The sequence below is a fragment of the Molossus molossus genome, unplaced genomic scaffold, assembly GCF_014108415.1.
Source record: "Molossus molossus isolate mMolMol1 unplaced genomic scaffold, mMolMol1.p scaffold_m16_p_39, whole genome shotgun sequence".
Taxonomy (NCBI): Eukaryota; Metazoa; Chordata; class Mammalia; order Chiroptera; family Molossidae; genus Molossus; species Molossus molossus.
Window position 1 is genome coordinate 12,287 of NW_023425376.1, and position 21,065 is coordinate 33,351.

At 42.9% G+C, this 21,065-nt stretch overlaps 1 protein-coding gene and 1 pseudogene across 1 annotated transcript; both read left to right on the forward strand.

Annotated features, from left to right (window-relative positions):
* Window positions 1-6,307: 6,307 nt before the first annotated feature.
* Window positions 6,308-10,719, forward strand: LOC118643471 (fatty acid-binding protein, adipocyte-like). The gene is made up of 5 exons (XM_036281573.1): window positions 6,308-6,331; window positions 6,494-6,681; window positions 9,475-9,647; window positions 10,121-10,222; window positions 10,654-10,719. Exons 2-5 carry the CDS (start codon window positions 6,609-6,611, stop codon window positions 10,702-10,704), a joined length of 399 nt encoding a protein of 132 aa, XP_036137466.1. The 5' UTR covers window positions 6,308-6,331; window positions 6,494-6,608; the 3' UTR covers window positions 10,705-10,719.
* A 6,135-nt stretch (window positions 10,720-16,854) lies between these two features.
* LOC118643472 lies at window positions 16,855-20,560 on the forward strand (annotated as a pseudogene).
* Window positions 20,561-21,065: the final 505 nt, after the last annotated feature.

Consider the following 21,065-nt stretch of genomic DNA (forward strand, 5'->3'; position numbering starts at 1 on the left):
TCAAAGAGTAAATCCCTGAAGGACATGTGGGTAATACAGTGGTGTCATTGGTGGGTTGATCCCTAGTGTTCTCTTCAAAGTAAAATGATGGCATTCAGACTCAGGCAAGATTGGAACTCTATTCCACAGGAAGTGGGAGTTTTACTTTTAAGTTATTGTCTGACTGCAAAACAGTATGCCAAGAGGAGACCATCTTCAAATTAATTCTAAAATTTTATTAAGGAGAGGTCTCCAGGCCTGAGCAGCAGTTTCCAAAGCACCAAAGCATCAGGGGCAGATTTGGTCTGTGTTCCACGGAGCACCCACACCTGAAGTCTTTACCATGATTCTGTTGCAACTAATAGTGGAGCTTAATCAGGATCTTTTTAATAAAATACTAAGACTGCCAGGGATATTGTTATATTATCTGCCATTTATATTTTAACATGCTTTAATGAGTCTGAATGTTTTCTTCCTAATTCAGCAATGAACTTATTGGTTCATAGAGATGCTACATCTGGGGTCTCCAAGCCTGAGTGACAGCTGCCACCCCAAAGAGTTCATAGCCAGGTGCTACGGGAGGAATAACTTCATGTTAAATGAACACAAGAAGAAAGAAAACTTGGGGTGTGTGTGAGAGAGAGTGTGTGTGTGTTTCTGCCTGTCCCTGGACACTGTCTTGGTGATGTCTTCTGCTTCCCAACTGGCTTGGTTGTACACTCCTTCCTGGTTTTCTAGTTAATGTTTTGTTACAATCAGTTTCTTTTAATCAATGCTCCTTCTGCCACCTGAAGATGAAGGAGGCCACATGCTTCTTTCAGGAAGTGGTTTCCCAGCTCCTTGTGGGCTGACCTGCCCATGCTGTGCTGTGGCTACAGACCGTTTTCTGGGTTTGAGGGTGAGTGAAAACCGCATAGGTCTGTCTCAGCTACCACATCTCACTGCACCTTCTACACCATCACCATCTGAGTTCGAAGCACCTGTGCTAGTCCTCGTGAGCACACGTCCAGTAACAGTGTGCAGATGAACGCCAGGCACCTTCACTTGGCCTCTTAAAACTAGGATAAGAAATGGAACAGAGTCCCCACATTCAGTGTCCCCAGTGCTACATGGGGAAAGGGAACCAAATACAATCTCTCTAAGTTTCCTGCCAGCAGTCCCCCTTAAAGCTCTCACAACCTCGATGCTGGCAGCAATAACTCATGACCAGGAGCTCTGTTTTAATAAAGGGGCAGCCTTGGTTTGAGCCCCACATTCACTCACCACACAAACTGTGGGCACACTGCCTCTCAACACAGCATTGTCCTCATCGCCCAGCAACTGGGTATGTTTTCTCTTCAATGTAAAACTTGTTAGAAAAATACTCTCATTTCCTCCAAAGGAAACAAATAGGCAAAGGTCAGGGGACCAGTCCTCAGAGGTCGTCCCCAGTGGAGCCAAATTCAGGGAAGTTGGCTGTCCCAGCGAGTGCTGCGGGCTGAGCTTGTCCCCAGCTCCACTACCAAGGGAGCAGACCCAACACTGAGGACTCCTGTCCTGCAATTGGGTGCAGGGTGGCTGGGTGTGCATCCCAGAGCTTATGTGAGCATGGTGAGCAGCACCAGAGCCACCCTGTGGGAGTCCCTTTTGTGACATGATGCAAGTTTTCTCTGATGTACCTTGTTGTGGGACTGAGCTTCCCCAATGAGAAAGAAGCTTTCTACAACCATTCCATATAATTTATATTTTTTTCTTTAAATCATCACCATGGATATGTTTAGAAAGAGAGAGAGAGAGAGAGAGAGAGACACATAAGTTGCCTCCCATACTTGTCCTGACTGGGAATTGAACTGACAACCTTTTTTTGGTGCATGGGACAATGCTCCAACCCCCTAAGCCACCCAGCCAAGCCCTATAGCATTTCCTAATTTTCTTCCCTGCTGGTCCATTGCTCATCACAGTTTTCTCTGCTCGGCCCCTCGCTGTCCTTTAACTCTGCCTCGTGAGAGAGCTCACTCCTGCCTCCAGTGTGCTCTGTGCCCTTCCTGGTGCCACACATGGATTTCTGCCATGGTTGTCAGTCTGCATCTCCTACCCAAGCATGAGGCATGAGATGTACCCCAAACCCACACCTCATTCTTTCTGTTCATCAGTGCCTAACTTGGCAAATATTTGGGGAACAAACAAGGCACTAGGAGTGTTAAGTCATGAATGGGACAGAGTTCAGAATGGAGAAGGGAGACAAGGAAAGAAAGACGGTTGGGATGAAGGAAGGGTTCATCTTCTACACACTTTATGCCAATGAAAGGTGCTGAAAGTGTAAAAAATCAGGAGATCAGGAAGTGCCTCATGTGCAAAACAAACAAACAAAAAACAAAAAAAGCCCATATTAAATGTCTGTCAAAATAAAACATCTAAAAAGGTTTTGTGTTTTACTCTGGCCCCAGGCTGATAACTAGGTTAGAACTGGGGTCATAAAGAAAAGACAGAAATCATGTGTGACTTTTATCATGACTTAACACTCTGCTCTAACACAATGTCTTGGACACAGTGGGTCTGCAAAACAATTTTTGTCAAAATTATTTATTAGTGTGAGCTTTAAACAATAAAATCAGGTTTGAAAATGTGTATAATTTCTACTAGTTTTCAAGAAAGGATGAGCACTACAGTTTGGGTTAATTTCAAATTCCCTGCATTCACATATCAGGAGAATGTTCTTCCGGGAGTGTGGGAACCCAGGCCGCGTGATGTCAAATTATTTGTGTGTGATTACCATCATTATCTCACCTTATTCCCACAGCCATCCATCCACACTGTGGTGGCAGATGGTGGTTGTTTGCTGAGGGAACATCCTCTCTTATCCATGTGGTGAGGTTACATTTCTGGAACTGTGTGAAAACAATTTACAGAGGAACTGGGCAGTTGCTTATATTCCAGTTAGATTGCAAAGAAAATGCATAGACTATGAGCTGTGGGCCTTTATGTTGAATTCCCAGAAAGCTTATTGTCCAGGAGGAATTCTCTACCTGACATGACACAGGACCCTGTGGACGTGTGCATGGATAGGGTCTGAGCATCCACAGGACGGCACATGAGTTTGGAACATCAGCTGAGCTGCCTTGAACATCCCTCCAAGTGAGTCACTCTGAGCAGCCCGTCCTGCTCCTCTACACAACCGACAACATGGACTTTCTTCACGTAGACTCAACTCCCTCTCACATCTCCGTTCGTCCCTGGCTAAGTCACCGAGGCCCTTTGCTATGCGTTGTTACTACTCCTGTCTGTCTGTAGTCATGAACGGAGCCAGTGGTTGTGTTTAGATACCCTCAGCTGTGGCATTTCTCCACCAATGACCAGGCACAACATCCATGAACATAGAAACACGAGGCTGCTGACAAACAGAGCAGCCTTGAGGTATTTCTGCAGACTCTCACTAATCTATGTCATTAAGATCTCCTCTATGTAGTGTGCTGAACACTTAATTTCTTTATATCCATCCACGAATACTCCAGAGAGAAATCCCTGTCTTAGAAGATCTCGGACCCTGCTCAGTGGAAACACACACTTGCAGATATGTGTGTCCACCTGCCGTGGTTTGCTGTTAGTTGTCAAATTGGGGTGAAAAAGCAAACCACCAACTTCTGTTCCCTGTGTCTGGAACACTCTTTTATTCTGATCCTTCCAAAGCTGTTTTCTTCTCATCATTCAGGTATCAGCTTCGTGGTTCACCTCCTGGGACTAGCCTTTCTGGACCAGCCCCTGAGTGCTCACCCTCCCAGCAGTCATGACGACAGATGCCCGTTCAGTTTCCCCAAAACCCATCGCTCCCTGCTGCTGGCCTGTGGGCGTGCACATCGCCTGCCTTCCTGGCCCGCGGTGTGAGCTCCGTGAGCGCCGGCTCAGCACCGCGCTCCCAGGGGTCCACAGAGCTCCCGCCACCGCTGCACAAGCCGACCAGCCTGATGCACCATGGTCCTCACGAGGCTAGGTGTGAGCCACACAGGTTTGCTACACTTCCCTAGTTCCCATGTTAGAAAAGTAAGAGAGGAATAGGTTAAATTAATTCTAGTGGTATAGTGTATTTAACTCAATACAGCTAAAATTTGTCATTTCCAAATATAATCAATGTAAAATTTTTAAATTAGAGATTGTGCTTTTACTTCCTATTGTCCTCAAAACTCAGTGTGCATTTTATAGGAACCGTACACCTCAAATCAGACCCCAAATTTTCTTTTAAAATAATTGATAGGCATTCAGATGTTGTAACATACCCAGGTTCTTCCAAACATAGTTAAACATTTTTAAATGATGAATTAAGGAGTGTATCTTAAATTTTAATTAATATTAAACAAAATGAAATAGTTTCTCAGTCATACCAGCCACATTCAGAGTATTCAATACTGACAAGAGATGACAATACCGGACTGCCCATCTCTAAAACAGTGTTACATTGCAGTGTTACAATACATGTGATATATATTAGAATGTGATAATCATCTGAAAATTCAATTGATGCATTTTGTTACAAAAGTAAAGCATCAATATGTATTTTGAAAAGTAAACCATTATTCATAGACTGAGAGAAAATATTTGCAAAAAGACACATCTGCTAAAGGACTGTTATCAAAAATATATCAAGAACACAGACAACAACAATATTGTATTATAATCATCAAACTTGCCTAGAGACTAAGAAGCTAATGACTCTAATCACTAAGAAGAAAAGATAATTGTATAACATGACAGAGGTTGTAATTATCACTACAATACAGTCATATTATTATATATAAATCATCAAACTAACATGTTGTGTACCTTACATTTGAACAATAATATATGTCAAATATATTTTAATTTAAAACCTGAATAATAATAAAACAAACAACCTAATTTAAAAAATGGGGCAAAGACCTTAGCAGACACCGCACTTAGAAGGTGCCCAGAAGCCAAGTCACAGTGGAGAAGGTGCTGTGAGGGACAGGCAGAGCATCAGCAGCCAGACCCAGGGCAGCCACCAGAGGCGGAAGCCTGGATGCTGACAGAGCTGAGTGCTGAGGGAGGGGCAACGGGAATCTCAGGCATCGCTGGTGGGAGTGCAACATGGTGCAGACCCCTCGGGAGACACTTTGGTGGTTTCTTTCAAACCTAAACACACTCTTACCTTACTGTCCAGCCACCATGCTCCTTTGCATTCATTCAAAGGAGCCGAAGACTCATTTCCATGCAAAAAGTTGCACGTGTATGTTTACAGAAGCTTTAGTCATAATCGCCAATTTGAGGGAAAAGCAAAGATGTCCCTTAGTAGGTGAGGGAGAAGTAAACTTCGTCCATCCAGACAACAGAATACTATTCCATGCTGAGAAGAAATGAGCTATAGAGCCATGAAAAGTCTGAAAAGGCTTCATATCATGCAATTTCAACTCTATGACACTCTGGACAAGGTGAAACTATGGAGACAGTGAAAACAACAATGGTGGGTGAGCGGTGGGAGGGAGGTGAGCAGGCAGAGCGTGGGGGGTTTGGGGCCATGAAATTACTCCGTAGACACCCTACTGATGACATTGTACATTTGTCCAAACCCATAGGATGGAGAACACCGCTGAACTCCAAAGTAAACTCTGGACCTTGGGGATTATGATGTGTCAATGTAGATTTGTCCTTGGTAAAAAACAAAAACAAAAAACAAGTGCCATTCTGAGTGACGTTGATAGTGGGGGAGGCTATGCATGTGTGGGATGGTCAGTAAGAGGTGTAAAGGAGATCTCTATACCTTTCTCTTAATTTTATTGTAAACCTCAACTTCTCTTAAAAATAGTCTTAAAAGGCCCTGGCCTCAGTGGTTGGAGCATTGGCCTGTGTACCAGAGTCCCGGACTTGGTTCTGGCTGAGGGCGTGTACCTCAGTTGCAGTTTGTCCCTGGCCCTGGTTAGGGTCGTGTGGGTGGCAACCACTAAGTGTGTCTCTCTCACATCAATGTTTCTTTCTCTCTCTTTCCACCTCTTTCCCTCCCACTCTATCTTAAAATAAATGCAAAAATGTCCCCGGGTGAGGATAAAAAAATAAAAAATAAATATTCTTAAAAACAAAATGACACAAAAACAAAATTAAAAAGTAAACCATTATTAATTTAGAACATGACACAAAGTTATCTCTGTATTAAGATAAGTCATTGTTTTCCCTTTCATATGATCCTCAATTCATAAGAACCACATAATTGTAATTTTAACTGAAACTCCAGAAAAAGGGGTCAAAGCTCATCCCAAGATAATGACCCAGCTCTGCTCCACACTGGAACAAATGCATATGAAAATAATAGGGGGAAATGCATTGCTGAGGATTTCAACTATCAAAACAGCCATGTTTAAAATACTCTGTAAGTGGTTTAAAAATAATCTGTACTCTCAGTCCAGTGGTCATTTGCCAGGGAGAACCAAAGCTGAGATATTTTTATTAAAAACATGAGTCAGAGGGGAACATGCAGGGTCTGGTACTGAAAGAAATGGTCCAATTTCCGTCCCCATTGGCCCTTCCTCAGGTCACATGCTCTGGGCATCTTTAAAAGGACAGGAACTGAACTCTGATGGGCACAGCACATCCCAGAGGCTCCAGCTCCTTCTCACCTTGGACAACAGTCCCAGACGGCTCCCAGCATGTGTGATGCATTTCTAGGTACCTGGAAACTCGTCTCCAGTGAAAACTTTGATGACTACATGAAAGAAGTGGGTAAGCAGACATGTGGGGGATTTGCAGTCATTCCTCTGGGGACAAGGGGCTGTGGCTGTTTTTCACTCGAGAAGCGTTGGCCAGATGGGAAATGCTGTTTCTGTATAGAAGCTTTAGAAGAGCAAGTGGGAACCATTTGTTCACAGAAATATTGAACACCCAAGTCACAGCCACAGGGGAACCAACATGAAAAGGTCTCAGTGGAAGTTTGGTAGGTCATGGAGCTGACCAGATTTCCCTTGATAGCTGAACCTGGTCTTTGGTTGACTCGGCTGTCTGCTTCTCTTTCATTCCTTCTTGCATGAAAAGGGGTGGTAGCCTGGGAATGAAACCGTATTTAGTTCCTAGCAGGCAGCAGTGGCCTTTGACACAGTGTTTCTCATCTTTGTGTAATTTTTAAAGTAAACGTATGTTAACCAATTGTTGTATTGTCTTAATGTCAATCCATTTAAATAGGCAGTTGTTTTGTGGGGGACTAAATCTTTTTTTTTTTTTTATCCTCACCCGAGGACATTTTTCCATTTTTTGTTCAGGTAGAGTGGGAGGGAGAGAGAGGAAGAGAGAGAGAGAGAGAAACATCGATGTGAAAGGAACACATCGAGTGGCTGCCACCCGCACAACCAACCAGGGCCGGGGACAAACTGCAACCGAGGTACGCGCCCTTAGCGGGAACCGAACCCGGATCTCTCAGGACCGCAGGCCGACGCTCTAACCGCTGAGCCAAACCAGCCAGGGCCTAAATCTTTTTTTTTTATTGAATTTATTGGGGTGACATTGTTGTCTGTGTCCATGAGTTTTTTGGGATTTTTTTGCTTAGTGCCTTCACCTTTTTCACCCAGTACCACAAACCCCCTCCCCTAAAAGTCTTAATTTTAGAGAGTATGTTCCACAAAGGGCTTAAATATTTCTGTGACCAGCAAATCCATGGGATTCCATAGAATTACTGAGTAATTAGAAAAGAAAGTGTTACACATAGCATCCCTCCTCTTTGATAATAACCGAGACTTTTGGGTCCTTATGTTCCATTAATGTTGCTGGTGTGCTCCGCGGAGGCCCCCAGGTAGTTAGGGAGAGAGTGCAAGGTTGTAGGAAGACACGTTCCCAGCTTTGAGTCTTCTTCACCATGAAAACCTCTCTCCTACATCCCTGTGACTGATTGAGTCCTACCCAGGGGACGAGTTGGGAAGGACTTTCCCACAATATCTTTATTAGGGATTATTATTTACTCCTTCAAACTCAAGATTTAACCTTCCCCCAAGTCATATAGCATATTTTTGCTTTATATAACTACTATTTTTCTTGTTTATCGAGGTAGAGGAAAATCAAGGACTTCAGCATGAGTGAGTCCTCTCCCACTTTCTAGAATATCACTAATTTTGATTTCATAAACTAATACACGCTGATATAGAAATGCCAGGATTTGAAGCTATTTAGCTAATTATTGATTTGTAGAAACATTTTACACTTTTGCTATTTATATTTAAATTCTTCTACTACTATATTTTAAAGTGACAAAGTACTGATAACAAGATAGTAAGACACCTCCTGAAATGAGCTGCTCTAACTGATGATCCTTAAGCAGGGGTCACCTTCATCAGTCAAATGAGGGCAGAATGAGGCAGGTGGGAGTGTGATTCTGCCCAAGGCTGGGCACCCTGGAACCATGTTCTACTTTGCCTCCAGTCATGGTGCTTAATCACTCCCCTTATTTGATGTTATATTTTGTAACTGGGTCAGGACTTGATGAAACAACATGTTATGTTCCCTGCTGTGGCCACTTCTCTGACAGGGAGCTAAATCTAACTCAGCACCAGTCGTCTTGTTCACTGTTTTTCTTCCCAGTGCCTCATTTCTAACCTCTGGCACCTGTAAGTAACTTTTACTCAAAACAACAGCTTAGATTTATGTATATGTGTTTTAAAGAATTCAACACAGGCAGTGAGGTTGTTACTGTGGTGTCTGTTGGGTTGAACATTGTTGATCCCACACCCTTCACAAGGGAAGTCAATTTTTTGTAAGAAAAGATAAATGGGTAACTTAGGCGATTGGAAATCAATCGCCTAAGATAGTGATTTCTTGAATTTTGACATTTTCATGATCAACACCTAGACCCTCTTTAACCTTCCTGTAGCTGAGTGAGGGCCATATCACTGTTATAAAAGTGGCATGCATGTAGGAAACATTGTGTCTTTGGAGAAATTCCTCAAAGTCTTCATGTATGGTGGACTAATGTAAAAAATAATGGGCAGCAAATGCTATGAGAAGTGATTTTTGGACACCCAAAGAGATGACTTCTTTTTAGTGGAGTAACTCCATATTGGCTCCAAATCCTATTGAGAATTCCGTCTCTGAGTGTGGATTAGATCCTCTGTATCTAAGGAATGGCTGCGGTGGCAGGTGTTCTGTGGGTTGTGTGATACAGCAGAGGCCACTCTCACGAACAATGCCAGGCGCCTGAGTGCAGTGACTTGTTAAAAACAAGTGTGCTCTGGAAGACTCGTCTTTGTACGTGTTCTTGCTGCAAATTAACACCTGGGCTCCTGGGTGCTGCGTCTGAATGCAGAGGGGCAGCTGAAGGAGCCAGCCTGCAGCCAGTTGTGTGTCATGCTTTTCTTCCCGGGTCCGCCTCTGCACTCACCTGCCAGAGGAGGTGACTCAGGACTCACTGGTGTCCTTGTGCACACACACCCTCACCCACACACACGAGTGTGCACATGCACGCACACAATGCAGCTCTTTGTTAAAGATGCGAGAGAACTGTGAACATGACGTTTCTCCTCTCCCCACTCACAGGAGTGGGCTTTGCTACCAGGAAGGTGGCCGGCATGGCCAAGCCCAACATGAGTATTGCTGTCAGTGGGGATGTGATGACCATTAAATCTGAAAGCACCTTTAAAAACACGGAGATTTCCTTCAAACTGGGCCAGGAGTTTGACGAAGTCACTGCAGATGACAGAAAAGTCAAGGTGAGGAACAGGGGTTGGGACAGAAAACCCTTCACACAGGCTGGCTGTCCCCGACCTCCCACATCTAAACTACAGTGCCTTCGATGTGTGGTTGGTGAATTGTACTCCTTTTTATCAAGTTGTCATTACTTTAAGAAACACCATAATTTGTCATGTCATATATATGGTATTTGAAGTGGATTATAGTAACAATGTTAGAGAAATTTATAAAGCGTGGGGACATTTTTAAAAAATTGTGATACTACCATCTCAACATACATTTGTTATTGATATTCTTTCACAGTATTTTTTTCAAATGAATGTTCATATAATATTCTGGCCACAATGTGTATGTAACATTGTATGATTTTATTTTTGACATTCTTTTATTTTCTTGTTGCAAGATATTCTCATAATTTAGAATTTCTAATGACCTCAAAGATGCCTTACCACAGAAGTGGTGTGTTTTCTGATTCCACTCCCCCTGCACGCAGAGCACCATGACCTCACATGGAGGCGTCCTCATGCAGGTGCAGGCGTGGGACGGAAAGTCCACGACCATCAAGAGGAAGCACGTGGACAATGATCTTGTGGTGGTGAGTGTGCTCCAGTCCAGACTCCAGTGCTGGGCCACCGACAGCTGTCGTCCACCAAAGCAGAGCGTTGCTGTCGTTTATGCAGAACAAACAGTGATTCTGTCGGGGTGTGTTTCACTCTGGCAATGGCCTCCCTGAGCACAGCTTGCCTGGCATGCTGCCCACCCTCCCCGACCCCCGCCACATGCACCATGTTGCAGTGCGAATTTCTGCTCATATTTCTCACTCCCCATCTAACCAGGCTCCTTAAAGGGAAGGTTTGTATTTCTTTGGTCTTGATATCTCCCTGATTTAGTGCAACATCAGGTATGTTAGGGGCGCAGAGCAAATACATCTTGGACGAGTATTGTCTCCTTCCCAACATGGAAGGAGGCAATGAACAAAGCAATGGTTTTGGTCCTGTGACTGACCAAGGCTATTTTTGTGTCCAGGAATGTACCATGAAAGGCATCACTTCCACCAGAGTTTATGAAAGAGCATGAATGAGAAACCTTGGACAGGACACGCGTCTGCATCAAGCTCCAACATTCTGCTGGATACATTGTCCACACATGTGTTGTCACTTTCCACTAATTAGCAAGCAACTGATTTCCCCCCAATCTGATTTCATTCAATGTGATTTCACTTGTTAAATAAAACGTTTTACAGTTAGATGATGTCATGATTTATTCATTGTGCCAGAGAATTTCTTATCACTCAGTGAAGAAATAGAACATTGTATTATTACTTAGTTTCTGGTGTAAGCAATATGGTTTTTCATAATAATCCAAGGTAAAAAAAAAAAGTAATATTCATGAATTTTTCATTGTCTTTGTAGAAATTGATACACATGTGCTATTACACAGTATAAAATTCCTTTTTAGTGGATCTTCAGTTAAGTAACTCTTACAGAGATGTGAAGTAGTTTTAAAAGTATAGGGCCTGCCCTATGTGGCTCAGTAATTGAGTGTCGACCCATGCCCCTAGAGGTTGCTGATTCAATTCCCTGTCAGGGCACATGCCTAGGTTGTGGGCCCGATCCCCAGTAGAGGGGGCATGCAGGAGGTGGCCAATCGATGTTCTCTCTCATCAATGTTTCCATCTCTTTCTCCCTCTCCCTCCCTCTCTATCTCAAATCAACAAAGAAGAAAAAATTAAAAGTGCAATAATCCTCCCTTATCCACAGGGGAATTGTTCTGAGACCCCACCCCCATGGAAGCCTGAAACCACCGAGTACCAAATGCAATGCATGCAGAGCTGTGGTCAAGTTTAATGTATAAATCAGGCACAGTGAAAGATTTGCACAACTGATAATAACATAGAACAATTATAACAATATACTATAATAAAAGTTTTGTGAGTTAGGCATTATTAGGCAAAACAGGGCTTAATGGAACACAGGCACCATGACCCTGGGGTACTTGATCTGGTGCCCAGGATGCTACTGAGTGACCCATGGGTGGGAGACAAAGGGACAGTGTCATCACGCTCCTCAGAATGGGTGCCTCTCAAAATGGATGAATTACTTATTTCTGGAATTTTTCATTTAACATTCTCCTACCTCAGTTGGCCTTGGATAACTGAAAGTGGAAAGTGAGACCGTGGTTAGGGGCTGACAGGGCCCCCGCGGCGATGCTGTGGGTTTAGTTCCAGACCACCTGTATAAAGCAAGTAGCACAATCAAGCAACTCACATAAAATTTTTGGTTTCCTGGTGTACATAAAAGTTATGTTTCCACTATTAAGTGTGCAATTGCATTATGTCTAAAATAATGCACATCCCTTAACTTAAACATTCTTTAGTGCTAAAAATGCTGCCCATCATTTGGGCCTTCAGTGAGTCATCATCTTACTGACAGTACAGGGTCTTTTTAGAGTGACATCAGAGGTCACTATAGCAAATAGAATAATAATAATGAAAAAGTTTGAAATATTGTGCAAATTGCCAAAATGTAATCCAGAGACACAACATGAGCAAATGCTGTTGGAAAAATGGCGCCAACAAACTTTCCTGACACATGGTTGCCACAGTCCTTCCACCCATTCAACTGCAGGGACTGTGAGGTGTGACAAACCTGAGCTCAGGCTGCCCACAGCCCCGGTCCGGCTGCTCATCCACACCTCCATCCAGGGCATGAGACAGAAGCGCCATCACAATGTGGTTGTAGGGAGAGATTTCTAGGCTGCCCTTTGCAGTCTGAAAAGTTGTTCATAAACCAAGCCACCTCTGGAGTCTCTCAAGAATCGAGTGCGAACAACCCCATAGTATTTATTCCAGAAATGAGGCAGCAGCCTTGTCGTGCGTAATGCTGCAAATGTCCTCATAGTGGCTTCCAAGTGCTTCTCACCAGAGCAACTTTTTATTTAAATAAAATATGAATATATTCTAAATTTTTTTTTATTAAAATGGCATTTCCGTAGAATTTCAACATATAACACAGACCAAAAAAGGTAATGAGCTTCTCAGGTTAGGGGTGTGTGTGTGTGTGTGTGTGTGTGTGTGTGCATGTGAGCTATTTCTTCTGCCCCAAGGAAGCTCTGAAGCATCTCTTCAGATCACTGAAGGTCCATGTACATAGAATAAAACATCTCTTAAAATGTGTGCTGTAGTTGATGTCATTGCGTTTATGACATTTTCTTTATTTTATATTTTTATTATTTGTATTGATTTTTAGAGAGAGAAAAAAGAAAGAGAGAGAGAAATATCAAGAGAGAAACATCCATTGGCTGCCTCCGGCATGCCCCCTACTGGGGAAGGAGCCTGAAACTCAGGCACACGCCCTGACCGGGAACCAAGCCGGCAACCTTTCACTGCATGAGACAACACCAACCGAGCCACAATTTTCTGAACAACTCTCCTATATATAACACCAACATATGGAGAGGCCAGAATGTACGCTGCTGATCATAAGAATAGAGCCAAAATATAGAAGCCATCAAGTGTCCCTTGACAGGAATGAACAACCATGATGTGGACGTTCATACAGCAGAGCATCACTTAGCATCACAGGGAATCCTGAGACACACTGCAACATGAATGAACCTTGAGGATGTGCTGAATGGAATCAACAAGTCTTTCCCCTCCAATACTGTATGATCCCACTGCTATGAGGTACTTAGGGTAGTAATATTGTAGCAGTGGGATGTGGAATGTGGTTGTTGGGGTCCTGGGGAAAAAAAGAGTAGAGCTATTGTTTAATGGGGGCAGTTTCAGTCTTTCAAGGTGAAAAGGGTTTCAAAGGTGGATGTGGGGAATTGCACGACTATGAATGTGTTTAATTCCCCTGAACTGTATCCACAATACAAAAATTAGAAAAAGCCCTGGCTGATTTTGCTCAGTGTTAGAGCACTGGCCCATAGATCAGAGTCCCGGGTTCGGTTCCCACTAAGGGCACATACCTTGGTTGCGGTTTGTCCTCAGCCCTGGCTGGGATCGTGCGGGTGGTGGCCAGTCAATGAGTCTCTCTCACATTGATGTTTTGCTCTCTCTTTTCTCCTCTCTCTCTTCCTCCCTGTTTGATGATAAATAAAAAAATTGAAAAATAAAAAAATTAGACAGAAAAAATCTAGTATGGCTCCTGTTAAAATATTATGTGTACAGCAATAAATTACTGGACATATCTCTGAAAACTTTTGCAGTTATGGTATATTTAACTTTATCAGTATGCATCACCAATGGAGAATGTAGCATCTCAAAGTTAAATTTATTAAAAACTATTTACAATCTAAAATGTCATGAGAAAGAAAAATGATTTGGATAATGAGATACTTAAGAAGCATATAAAATGAGGGAATGAATAAATAAGCATTGAAATAACCATGAAAACAAGACGTGTTACTGTTTTATAACAATTTACTGAATTCTAGTTTCTTTACTAGAATTGATGATCAAGAACATTCTAACTCGAAATATTTTTACTTGAGGAAATGGCTTGGGTTTGGTTTGTTTTTTATGCTCACACAAAGGCGCCAAAGGCTGTTGGTGGTGCAGCATGACCCGTGGAGAACTGTCTCAGTTGAGGATGGAAACTGGCGTGATGGTGATGAGACACTGAGCAAAGGTGAAGGGAGGCTGAGAATCCCTCTACCAGCTGCTGACCACACCAGAGGCTCGTCCTACGAGCAGGCCAGGTGAGAACAACGTATTGAAATCTCATCTCTGGGCACCGCTGGAGAGACTGGGCTCAGCAAAGATAAAAACCATTCATTAAAAAGAAGTAGACACTGCTTATTGCTTGTCATTCACTCATAAAACATTTACTGAGCACCTACACATAGCGGATGCTGTCTTAGGGATGCAGAGGTGACTAAGAAATCTTAGCATGATACACTCATCAAGCAGGTCACGGGTCAGTGAGAGGTTAGCTCACTGCAGTACTAGGAGCAAAGTTTTCTAAGACATTTCTGTGACAATCGTGTCACATTATAGGGACCCACGAGCTCTGAGCGGCATCACAGAGACATGGGATCTGGAGGAATGGGTGGTGCCATGAGGCTGCACACGGGGCTAACATCTCATGTTGCATGTAGTCGGTTGTTCTGAGTCCAAATGCATCATTCGAGTGCAGCTATTCACAAACACAGGAGCATCACAAAGGCTTAACATGCAGCTCACAAAGTCTCAGACACAAAACTCTTTAATTATAGTGGAATTTATTAATTCACATAGTAAGAATTTCAGAAATGACGTGTCCTTGTTTCTGCCTCCTTTGCCTCCTGCCATCCTGTCTCTGCTTTGCATTGAGTTGGTTAACGTAAGAAAGCTCCTGTGCAGAGCAGAAAGGGACCTTCCCTCCAGCCTCTCCAAGGGTGAAGGCATTTGTAGAAGCCAGTGGCCTGATGTTCCCATTTGTCTCAGGGCCTTTTGGGTTCTAAAATGGGCCACAGAATGTATTACTGGGCCCATCAACGGCAGGGGAATTGAAGAACGGATGGTTACAGTGGGGGGACATTTGTCCTGCAAGCCCACTGGCAGACACAAGAGGCCATGCATGCTTGCTTTGTCCAGAAGGGTGCATGCACACCTAGAACCAGTGGGTGAGGTCTGATCACATGCTGTGCACTGGACCATCACTGATGAGAACACTTCTAACTGGGAAGGCACTTACCTTGAGTCCTGGTCCATTTTCCAAAACTGATTCTAGGGTTTTTGCTTCCTATTTTGCCCTCCAGATACTTTAATGATTCCACCTATAAATACATTACATTATACATTTCTTCTTTATGTGTTTTCATCAAAAGAAATTCTTCAGCTTACTTAAGTTATAAATGTGTGATGCCAAAACATCAACTTTTAAAAACATTGTTTTTCCACCAAGAGATGGTTTGAATAAATATTTATTTGAATTAAAGAAATATTTAACATAGGCAGATAACAGTATGCAAAAATAAGAACAGACTAATAGATGGGGGGCTGGAGGAGAAGAGGGACTGAGCAAAAAAAAAAAAAGGAGGAAAATGAATGCACAGGGAAACAGTGTGGTGACTGCAGGGGTGGGGGAGGTGAAGTGAGGAGGGTACGGGGGGTGAATGGTGAGGGACGAAGACTGGCCTGGGGTGGTGAACATACAATACAGTGTACAGATGATGTGTAGTAGAATCATGCACCTGAGACCTGTGTAATTTTGTTAGTCAGAGTCATCCCAATAAATTCACTTAAAAGAAAAAAAAATTAAATGGTATGAATATTCTCCTTGTAATTTCTAAGCCTTCTTCAAAAACAACTGGTGCTCAGAGCTGTGACATAAATCTCCAGCCTTGGAATATATCCCTTGTTCATAAACACAATACCTGCAGGGTTCACTTCAGTATTCAGGCTGCAGAAGGTGATTTAAGGAGTAATTACACAGAGATTTACATCACCTGCTCCTTCGTCTTTAGCATGCATCTATTGAAATACTATACTTCTCCCCAAAACTTTCCCTCACAATTTCAAGTGGTATCTTTTAATATCAAGCTTACTTTGTAAGCCTAAAAGATAAAATTTCCAATCATGATCTCTACCTCCCTGTCTGAGTTTAAATTACAGAACACTAATCCATGATAATTGCTAATTTTCTTCCCAGTCCACAATTACTCTTGATGAAGAACTATGATAATATTAACAATAGCCCACACCTCACTCTAAGCAAGTGTAGATATTTCAATTACATGAACTGATATCAATTCATCAGCCCTCAAGGAGAGGGAAGATGCTATTTTAGTGAAGAAAGTTCTCAGGCAATGAGGTCTGTGCAAACAAAGCGCAGCTGAGGTGCTGCCAAGCAATGGTGTCCTCGTGTCAGGTGGGAAACACCTTGGTCTGGTGTTCTTTAGACATCTCTCAGGAGATTCCTTCAGAGTTAACTAGGCATTCTTTCAAAAGGCTGATCTCTGCCAAAAGTTGTTTCCATTCCACAACGAATAGAAGTGATAATCATTGACCTAAATTCAACTTCACATGTTAATTTTCTGCACTTGAATTTGGAGGTTGACAGAATGAGTCAGTGCTGGTGCCTGGACACTGTCATCTTGCTGCTGCCCATTGGCCATTTTGGAGAGTCACGTGATGAAGGTGCCTTGTAAATGAAAATGCTGGAAGCACTGTATTGCCCACATTTTTTTGTTTTTTTTTGCTTCTGGTTGTGAGAGCCTCTTCTTAGCAAGCTCTCCATCATGACTGAGCCCTTCTTGGGAACATGGAAACTGGAATCCAGTGAACACTTTGAGGAATACTTGGGACAACTGGGTGAGAAACGCCACTGCGAGGCTAGGAAAGCGGTCATGCAGGGGGCTGGGTTTGGCTTGTGCTCGCTAGGAGCCCTCCTGCAGCTCTCTCTCCTGTCAGCCCAGGGCACGCTCACACGCGGTTAACAGAGTTTATGCAGCTCTTTCTGCCTTTTTCATTACTAGCAGTGATTGTCTCTTTTTGGAATATGAGGTTCACATATACTTCCTTGTAATTGTTGTAGCTCACTATCCTTAAAATCCAATAAATAAAAACAACTTGTCTTTAAGCTGCCCTAATTAACAACCTCAGGGACAACAAGATGAACAATGGGAAATGTTATAGATGGCTTTAGCCCCATAAAAATTAACCAGACTTTGACCTTCACTGGGAATTTGAAAAGCAACATCCTTCAGGAAAAGGGAGGACAGAAATGGCCCCAAGGCCAGAGTGTCCTGCATGCTCTGTAAAGAAACGGATAGGGAGAAACTGAAGCTCCCTTTACCCCATAAAACTGTAACTGTTAAACATATATGTATTGCACCTGACTGACCGCTGATATCCGTCTCAAATTTGTTAGTTTTTAGAACTTAAATAATAAAATGAATAGCAGATAGATGTATGCTGACCCAGTTCACCCAGTTTCCTTTCGCCTCAGCTCCCTCCCACGTCCGTTCCCTCCTGCTTATCGCTAACTACCTCCGCTTCTGTACATTCTGCTTGCTTGCAATTTGCACCACAAACCCCCTATAAAACTCAGCCATTTTAGCTTCTCAGGGCTGCTGCTCTTGGCTGCATCCATAGGTGGCAGACCCTGCATGCAGGTTTTAGCATAATAAAGCACATTCAAATCTAAAGTATTGAGTCTGAGTGTGGTCGATCTCCTGGGTTACAACAGTAATCATCATTCATATATTTAAGTCCATTTATTCTTTTTTTAAAAATTCTCACTCAAAGGTATTTTTTATTTATTTTCAGACAGATTGGGAGGGAGGGAGAGGGAGGGAGAAACATCGATGTGAGAGAGACATATTGATTGGTTGCCTCTGGCACGACCCCAACTAGGGCTGGGGATGAACTGCAAATGAGGTACTGCCCTAGATCAAAATCAAACCCACAACTCTGGTTCACAGGCTGATGTGCTAACCGCTGAGCCAAACCAGCCAGGGATAAGTCTATTTATTTTTTATGAAAATATTTGCAAAACTACTTTGAAAATAAGCCTTTGATAGTTTCCCTGTAACTTGTTCATTTTATCAAATAATGTTTCCCAGCTTCACATTTCTGAACACTAACAACAATATATAATTACGTTTGTCAACTGAATGTTCTTTGAGGTTTGCTTTAAGCTGCAACTACAAGAGAGCAGGAACAATGGTTTCCACTTGGTTAATTCTTACAGTTCCGATACCTGTGGAAGATATTTTTAAAACATTGTCTTAAAGAATTTCAAAATGTTTATTGGATAAATGGAACTTTTTTCCTCATTAAGTGTCTCACCACTGGTTGCTTCTCGGAAGTATAAACCCTACCCACCTTGAGCTCTTGCTCAGGCTGCATGGACATCAGTTATAGTGGCTCTGGTATAGCAATGAAATAATTATTTACTAATGCTAGAAGAACAGTGCTTATTTACTATCTAATCAAGTAATTTTAATAATTAAGAGAACCCTCCCTTGAAATAATAAACTGTATATACAGTCAACAATTTTTTAACCTTACTTTTTAAACTTGGCTGAAATGATTGATGTGTCATTAGTCGATGTGCCCATAATACAATACTTGTTTCTTTTTCATAATCAGCATTGACTTCTCAGGGACTAGTAGCAAACATGTTCCCTTATCTCTTCATGGATGCATAGACCCACCTGTTTTGAGTGTAAGTTTTATGGCATCTAAGGCACTTGGGGCTTCTGGAAAGAGGAGCGTGGTGCTGGCAGGAGCTGGGCTTAGGCAGCGGCAGGGGACGAGCTGAGCACTGCTGTGTGCCTCCCCATCGGGGTCCTTCCAGGGCACCTCCCACACACCACCAGGCCGGCCTGCAGCTGCGCACATCTGACTTGCGATGACGTGCGGGTGCTGGCACAGCGGGAGCCCGGGCTTGCACCAGCTCGCCCTTCCTGCTTCCGGGACCCAGAGCCCACACTGCTCCTCTGCAGTCAGGCAGCCCTGCCACCCACCATCGGAGGTGAGATGAGCTTGATGTCCATCCTGGCAGGGGGTCAGCTCTTCTGGCGCCTCTCGCCGGCGTCAAGTGTGACAGTGGACAGTCCCCACCTGCACATCAGGGCTGGTGCCCTGCCAGATGGTCTAGTTCGACACCTTCTCTTTCCTCAGCCAGGTGGGACTAAACCTGCAAGTGAGACGAGCTTGGAGAAATGGAACGTTTTCTCCTTGTTAAGTCCTGTTTTTTTTAAGGCAGCTTAGGTGTTTTGAAAATTGTATTTCTTGATTTTTAAGAAAAAAAAGTGTGTTAAAATTCTTGGACAATTAGAAAATCTGTGTTTAAGTCTCAACTCTGCAACATACCAGACACATCACCCAAAATGAGCTCCCTACCTCTCCAGGACACCATGTTCTTTGCTCTAAAATGGGGATCATGACACTCCTACTAGAATGGGGTCACCTGCAAGGCACTGTACAAATATTCAGATAATGCACAGGCTCAAACAAGTGAAGCTAGCTTTGCAAAATGACAAGTACAATTGTGAGACAGAGCTCCTGCTCAGAGGGTCTGGCTCAATCCAGCCATCACAGAGAGCATTGAAGAAATCCCTGCACGTCACCCAAAACTTCCACGGGGGAGAGCGGGAGCACGCATTCTTTTAAATTGCTTCCAAAATCATCGTGGTCACTTCTTCCTAAACATCTCCAGTAGGGCTGCTGCCTTGTCTGCCTTACAGGAGTGCCCATTACAGTCCGGCACCTGGCGGCGTTGGAGAAGCTGACCATCAGTATCAGTGCTCACGGGGACAAGGTGAGCATCAAGACACAGACCTCTTTCAAGAACTTTGAGATCTTCTTCAAGCTGGGGGAAGAGTTTAATGAAACCATGGCAGACAACTGGAAAGTAAAAGTAAGAACCAAACCATCCTGGTGTATCCCAACAAGGAAAAAAGTAGGTGTTTGGGCAAGGTTTAATCATACCTAATTTGATTGATTACCAAGTCAGTCTGGGTTTGTTTTGTTCATTAATATTGCACATCTCCAAAGTCGATCTTTTTGAAAATTATTCTGATTGTTGTTAGGGTGAAAAAAAAAGTAAACTTTTCATCTTTTTTCTGATCTCCTTTGCCATTGTATATAAAATATATATATATATATATATGAAAACAATTACCCACCAATCTTTGGGTATCATTTATCTGGTGGAGGAGGGAATTAATTAAACGATCTCTAGTGACTTCTTTAGTTTGATGGTATTAAATTATAACAAGAACTGAGGTGAGGATTTTGAAGTAAAAAAATAAAAATAGAAAAATAGTCTTGTGTAGGTTAGAATATAGTGAATTTCTATTTCTAACTGATTCCTTTAAGCATTTATAGAGCATCCTAACATTGGTTGGCAACTCACTGGTCCATGTCCAGAAATAGCTTGGCAAAGAGACCACAATCAAAAGACAAATTGTCAGTGAAAAAAAATGGTGGCAGTGAGTTTTCTCCATGGAACCTTCTAAGATGCTCCTCTTGGAGTGGTCATTCCCTCTGCACCCTGGATGCAGCTCTGGTAAGGGGCATAGCAAGCTTCCCCTGTCAGCTACCCACTCTACCAGACTCCCCTTTGCTTTTAGACACACACCATGAACAGCATTGTCAGCACACAGTCTTTACAAAGGTTTGGAGGGAGCATCCACATCAGTGAGATGTGCCCACCAGCACAGAATGGGTTTCAAAGGAGATATGCCTCAGGGTCAGCGGTTTAGAAATTGCTTAATATAAAAAAAATAAAAATTGCCTAATATAAATGTGCTCAATAAAAGCATCAAATTAGGTGTATTTTTGGAGCTCTGTGATGTTGAGAGTTAGGGACAGTCTGATAAATCTGTGAGGCAAGAAGCTGCTGGCCTGAAGTGTGATTTTAGGGGCAAAGAGTACTTCTTTGTCCTCCACTCACATGACTCCCACAGGTCTGGAATTCCCTCCAAGGACCTGGTCCATG

What these genes read in the sequence shown, in the direction of transcription:
- LOC118643471 (XM_036281573.1), top strand. Translation starts at nt 6,609, where the DNA reads ATGTGTGATGCATTTCTAGGTACCTGGAAACTCGTCTCCAGTGAAAAC. An exon ending in TGACTACATGAAAGAAGTGG is followed by an intron (nt 6,682 to 9,474) that starts GTAAGCAGACAT and finishes CCCCACTCACAG; the next exon opens with GAGTGGGCTTTGCTACCAGG. An exon ending in TGGACAATGATCTTGTGGTG is followed by an intron (nt 10,223 to 10,653) that starts GTGAGTGTGCTC and finishes TTTTGTGTCCAG; the next exon opens with GAATGTACCATGAAAGGCAT.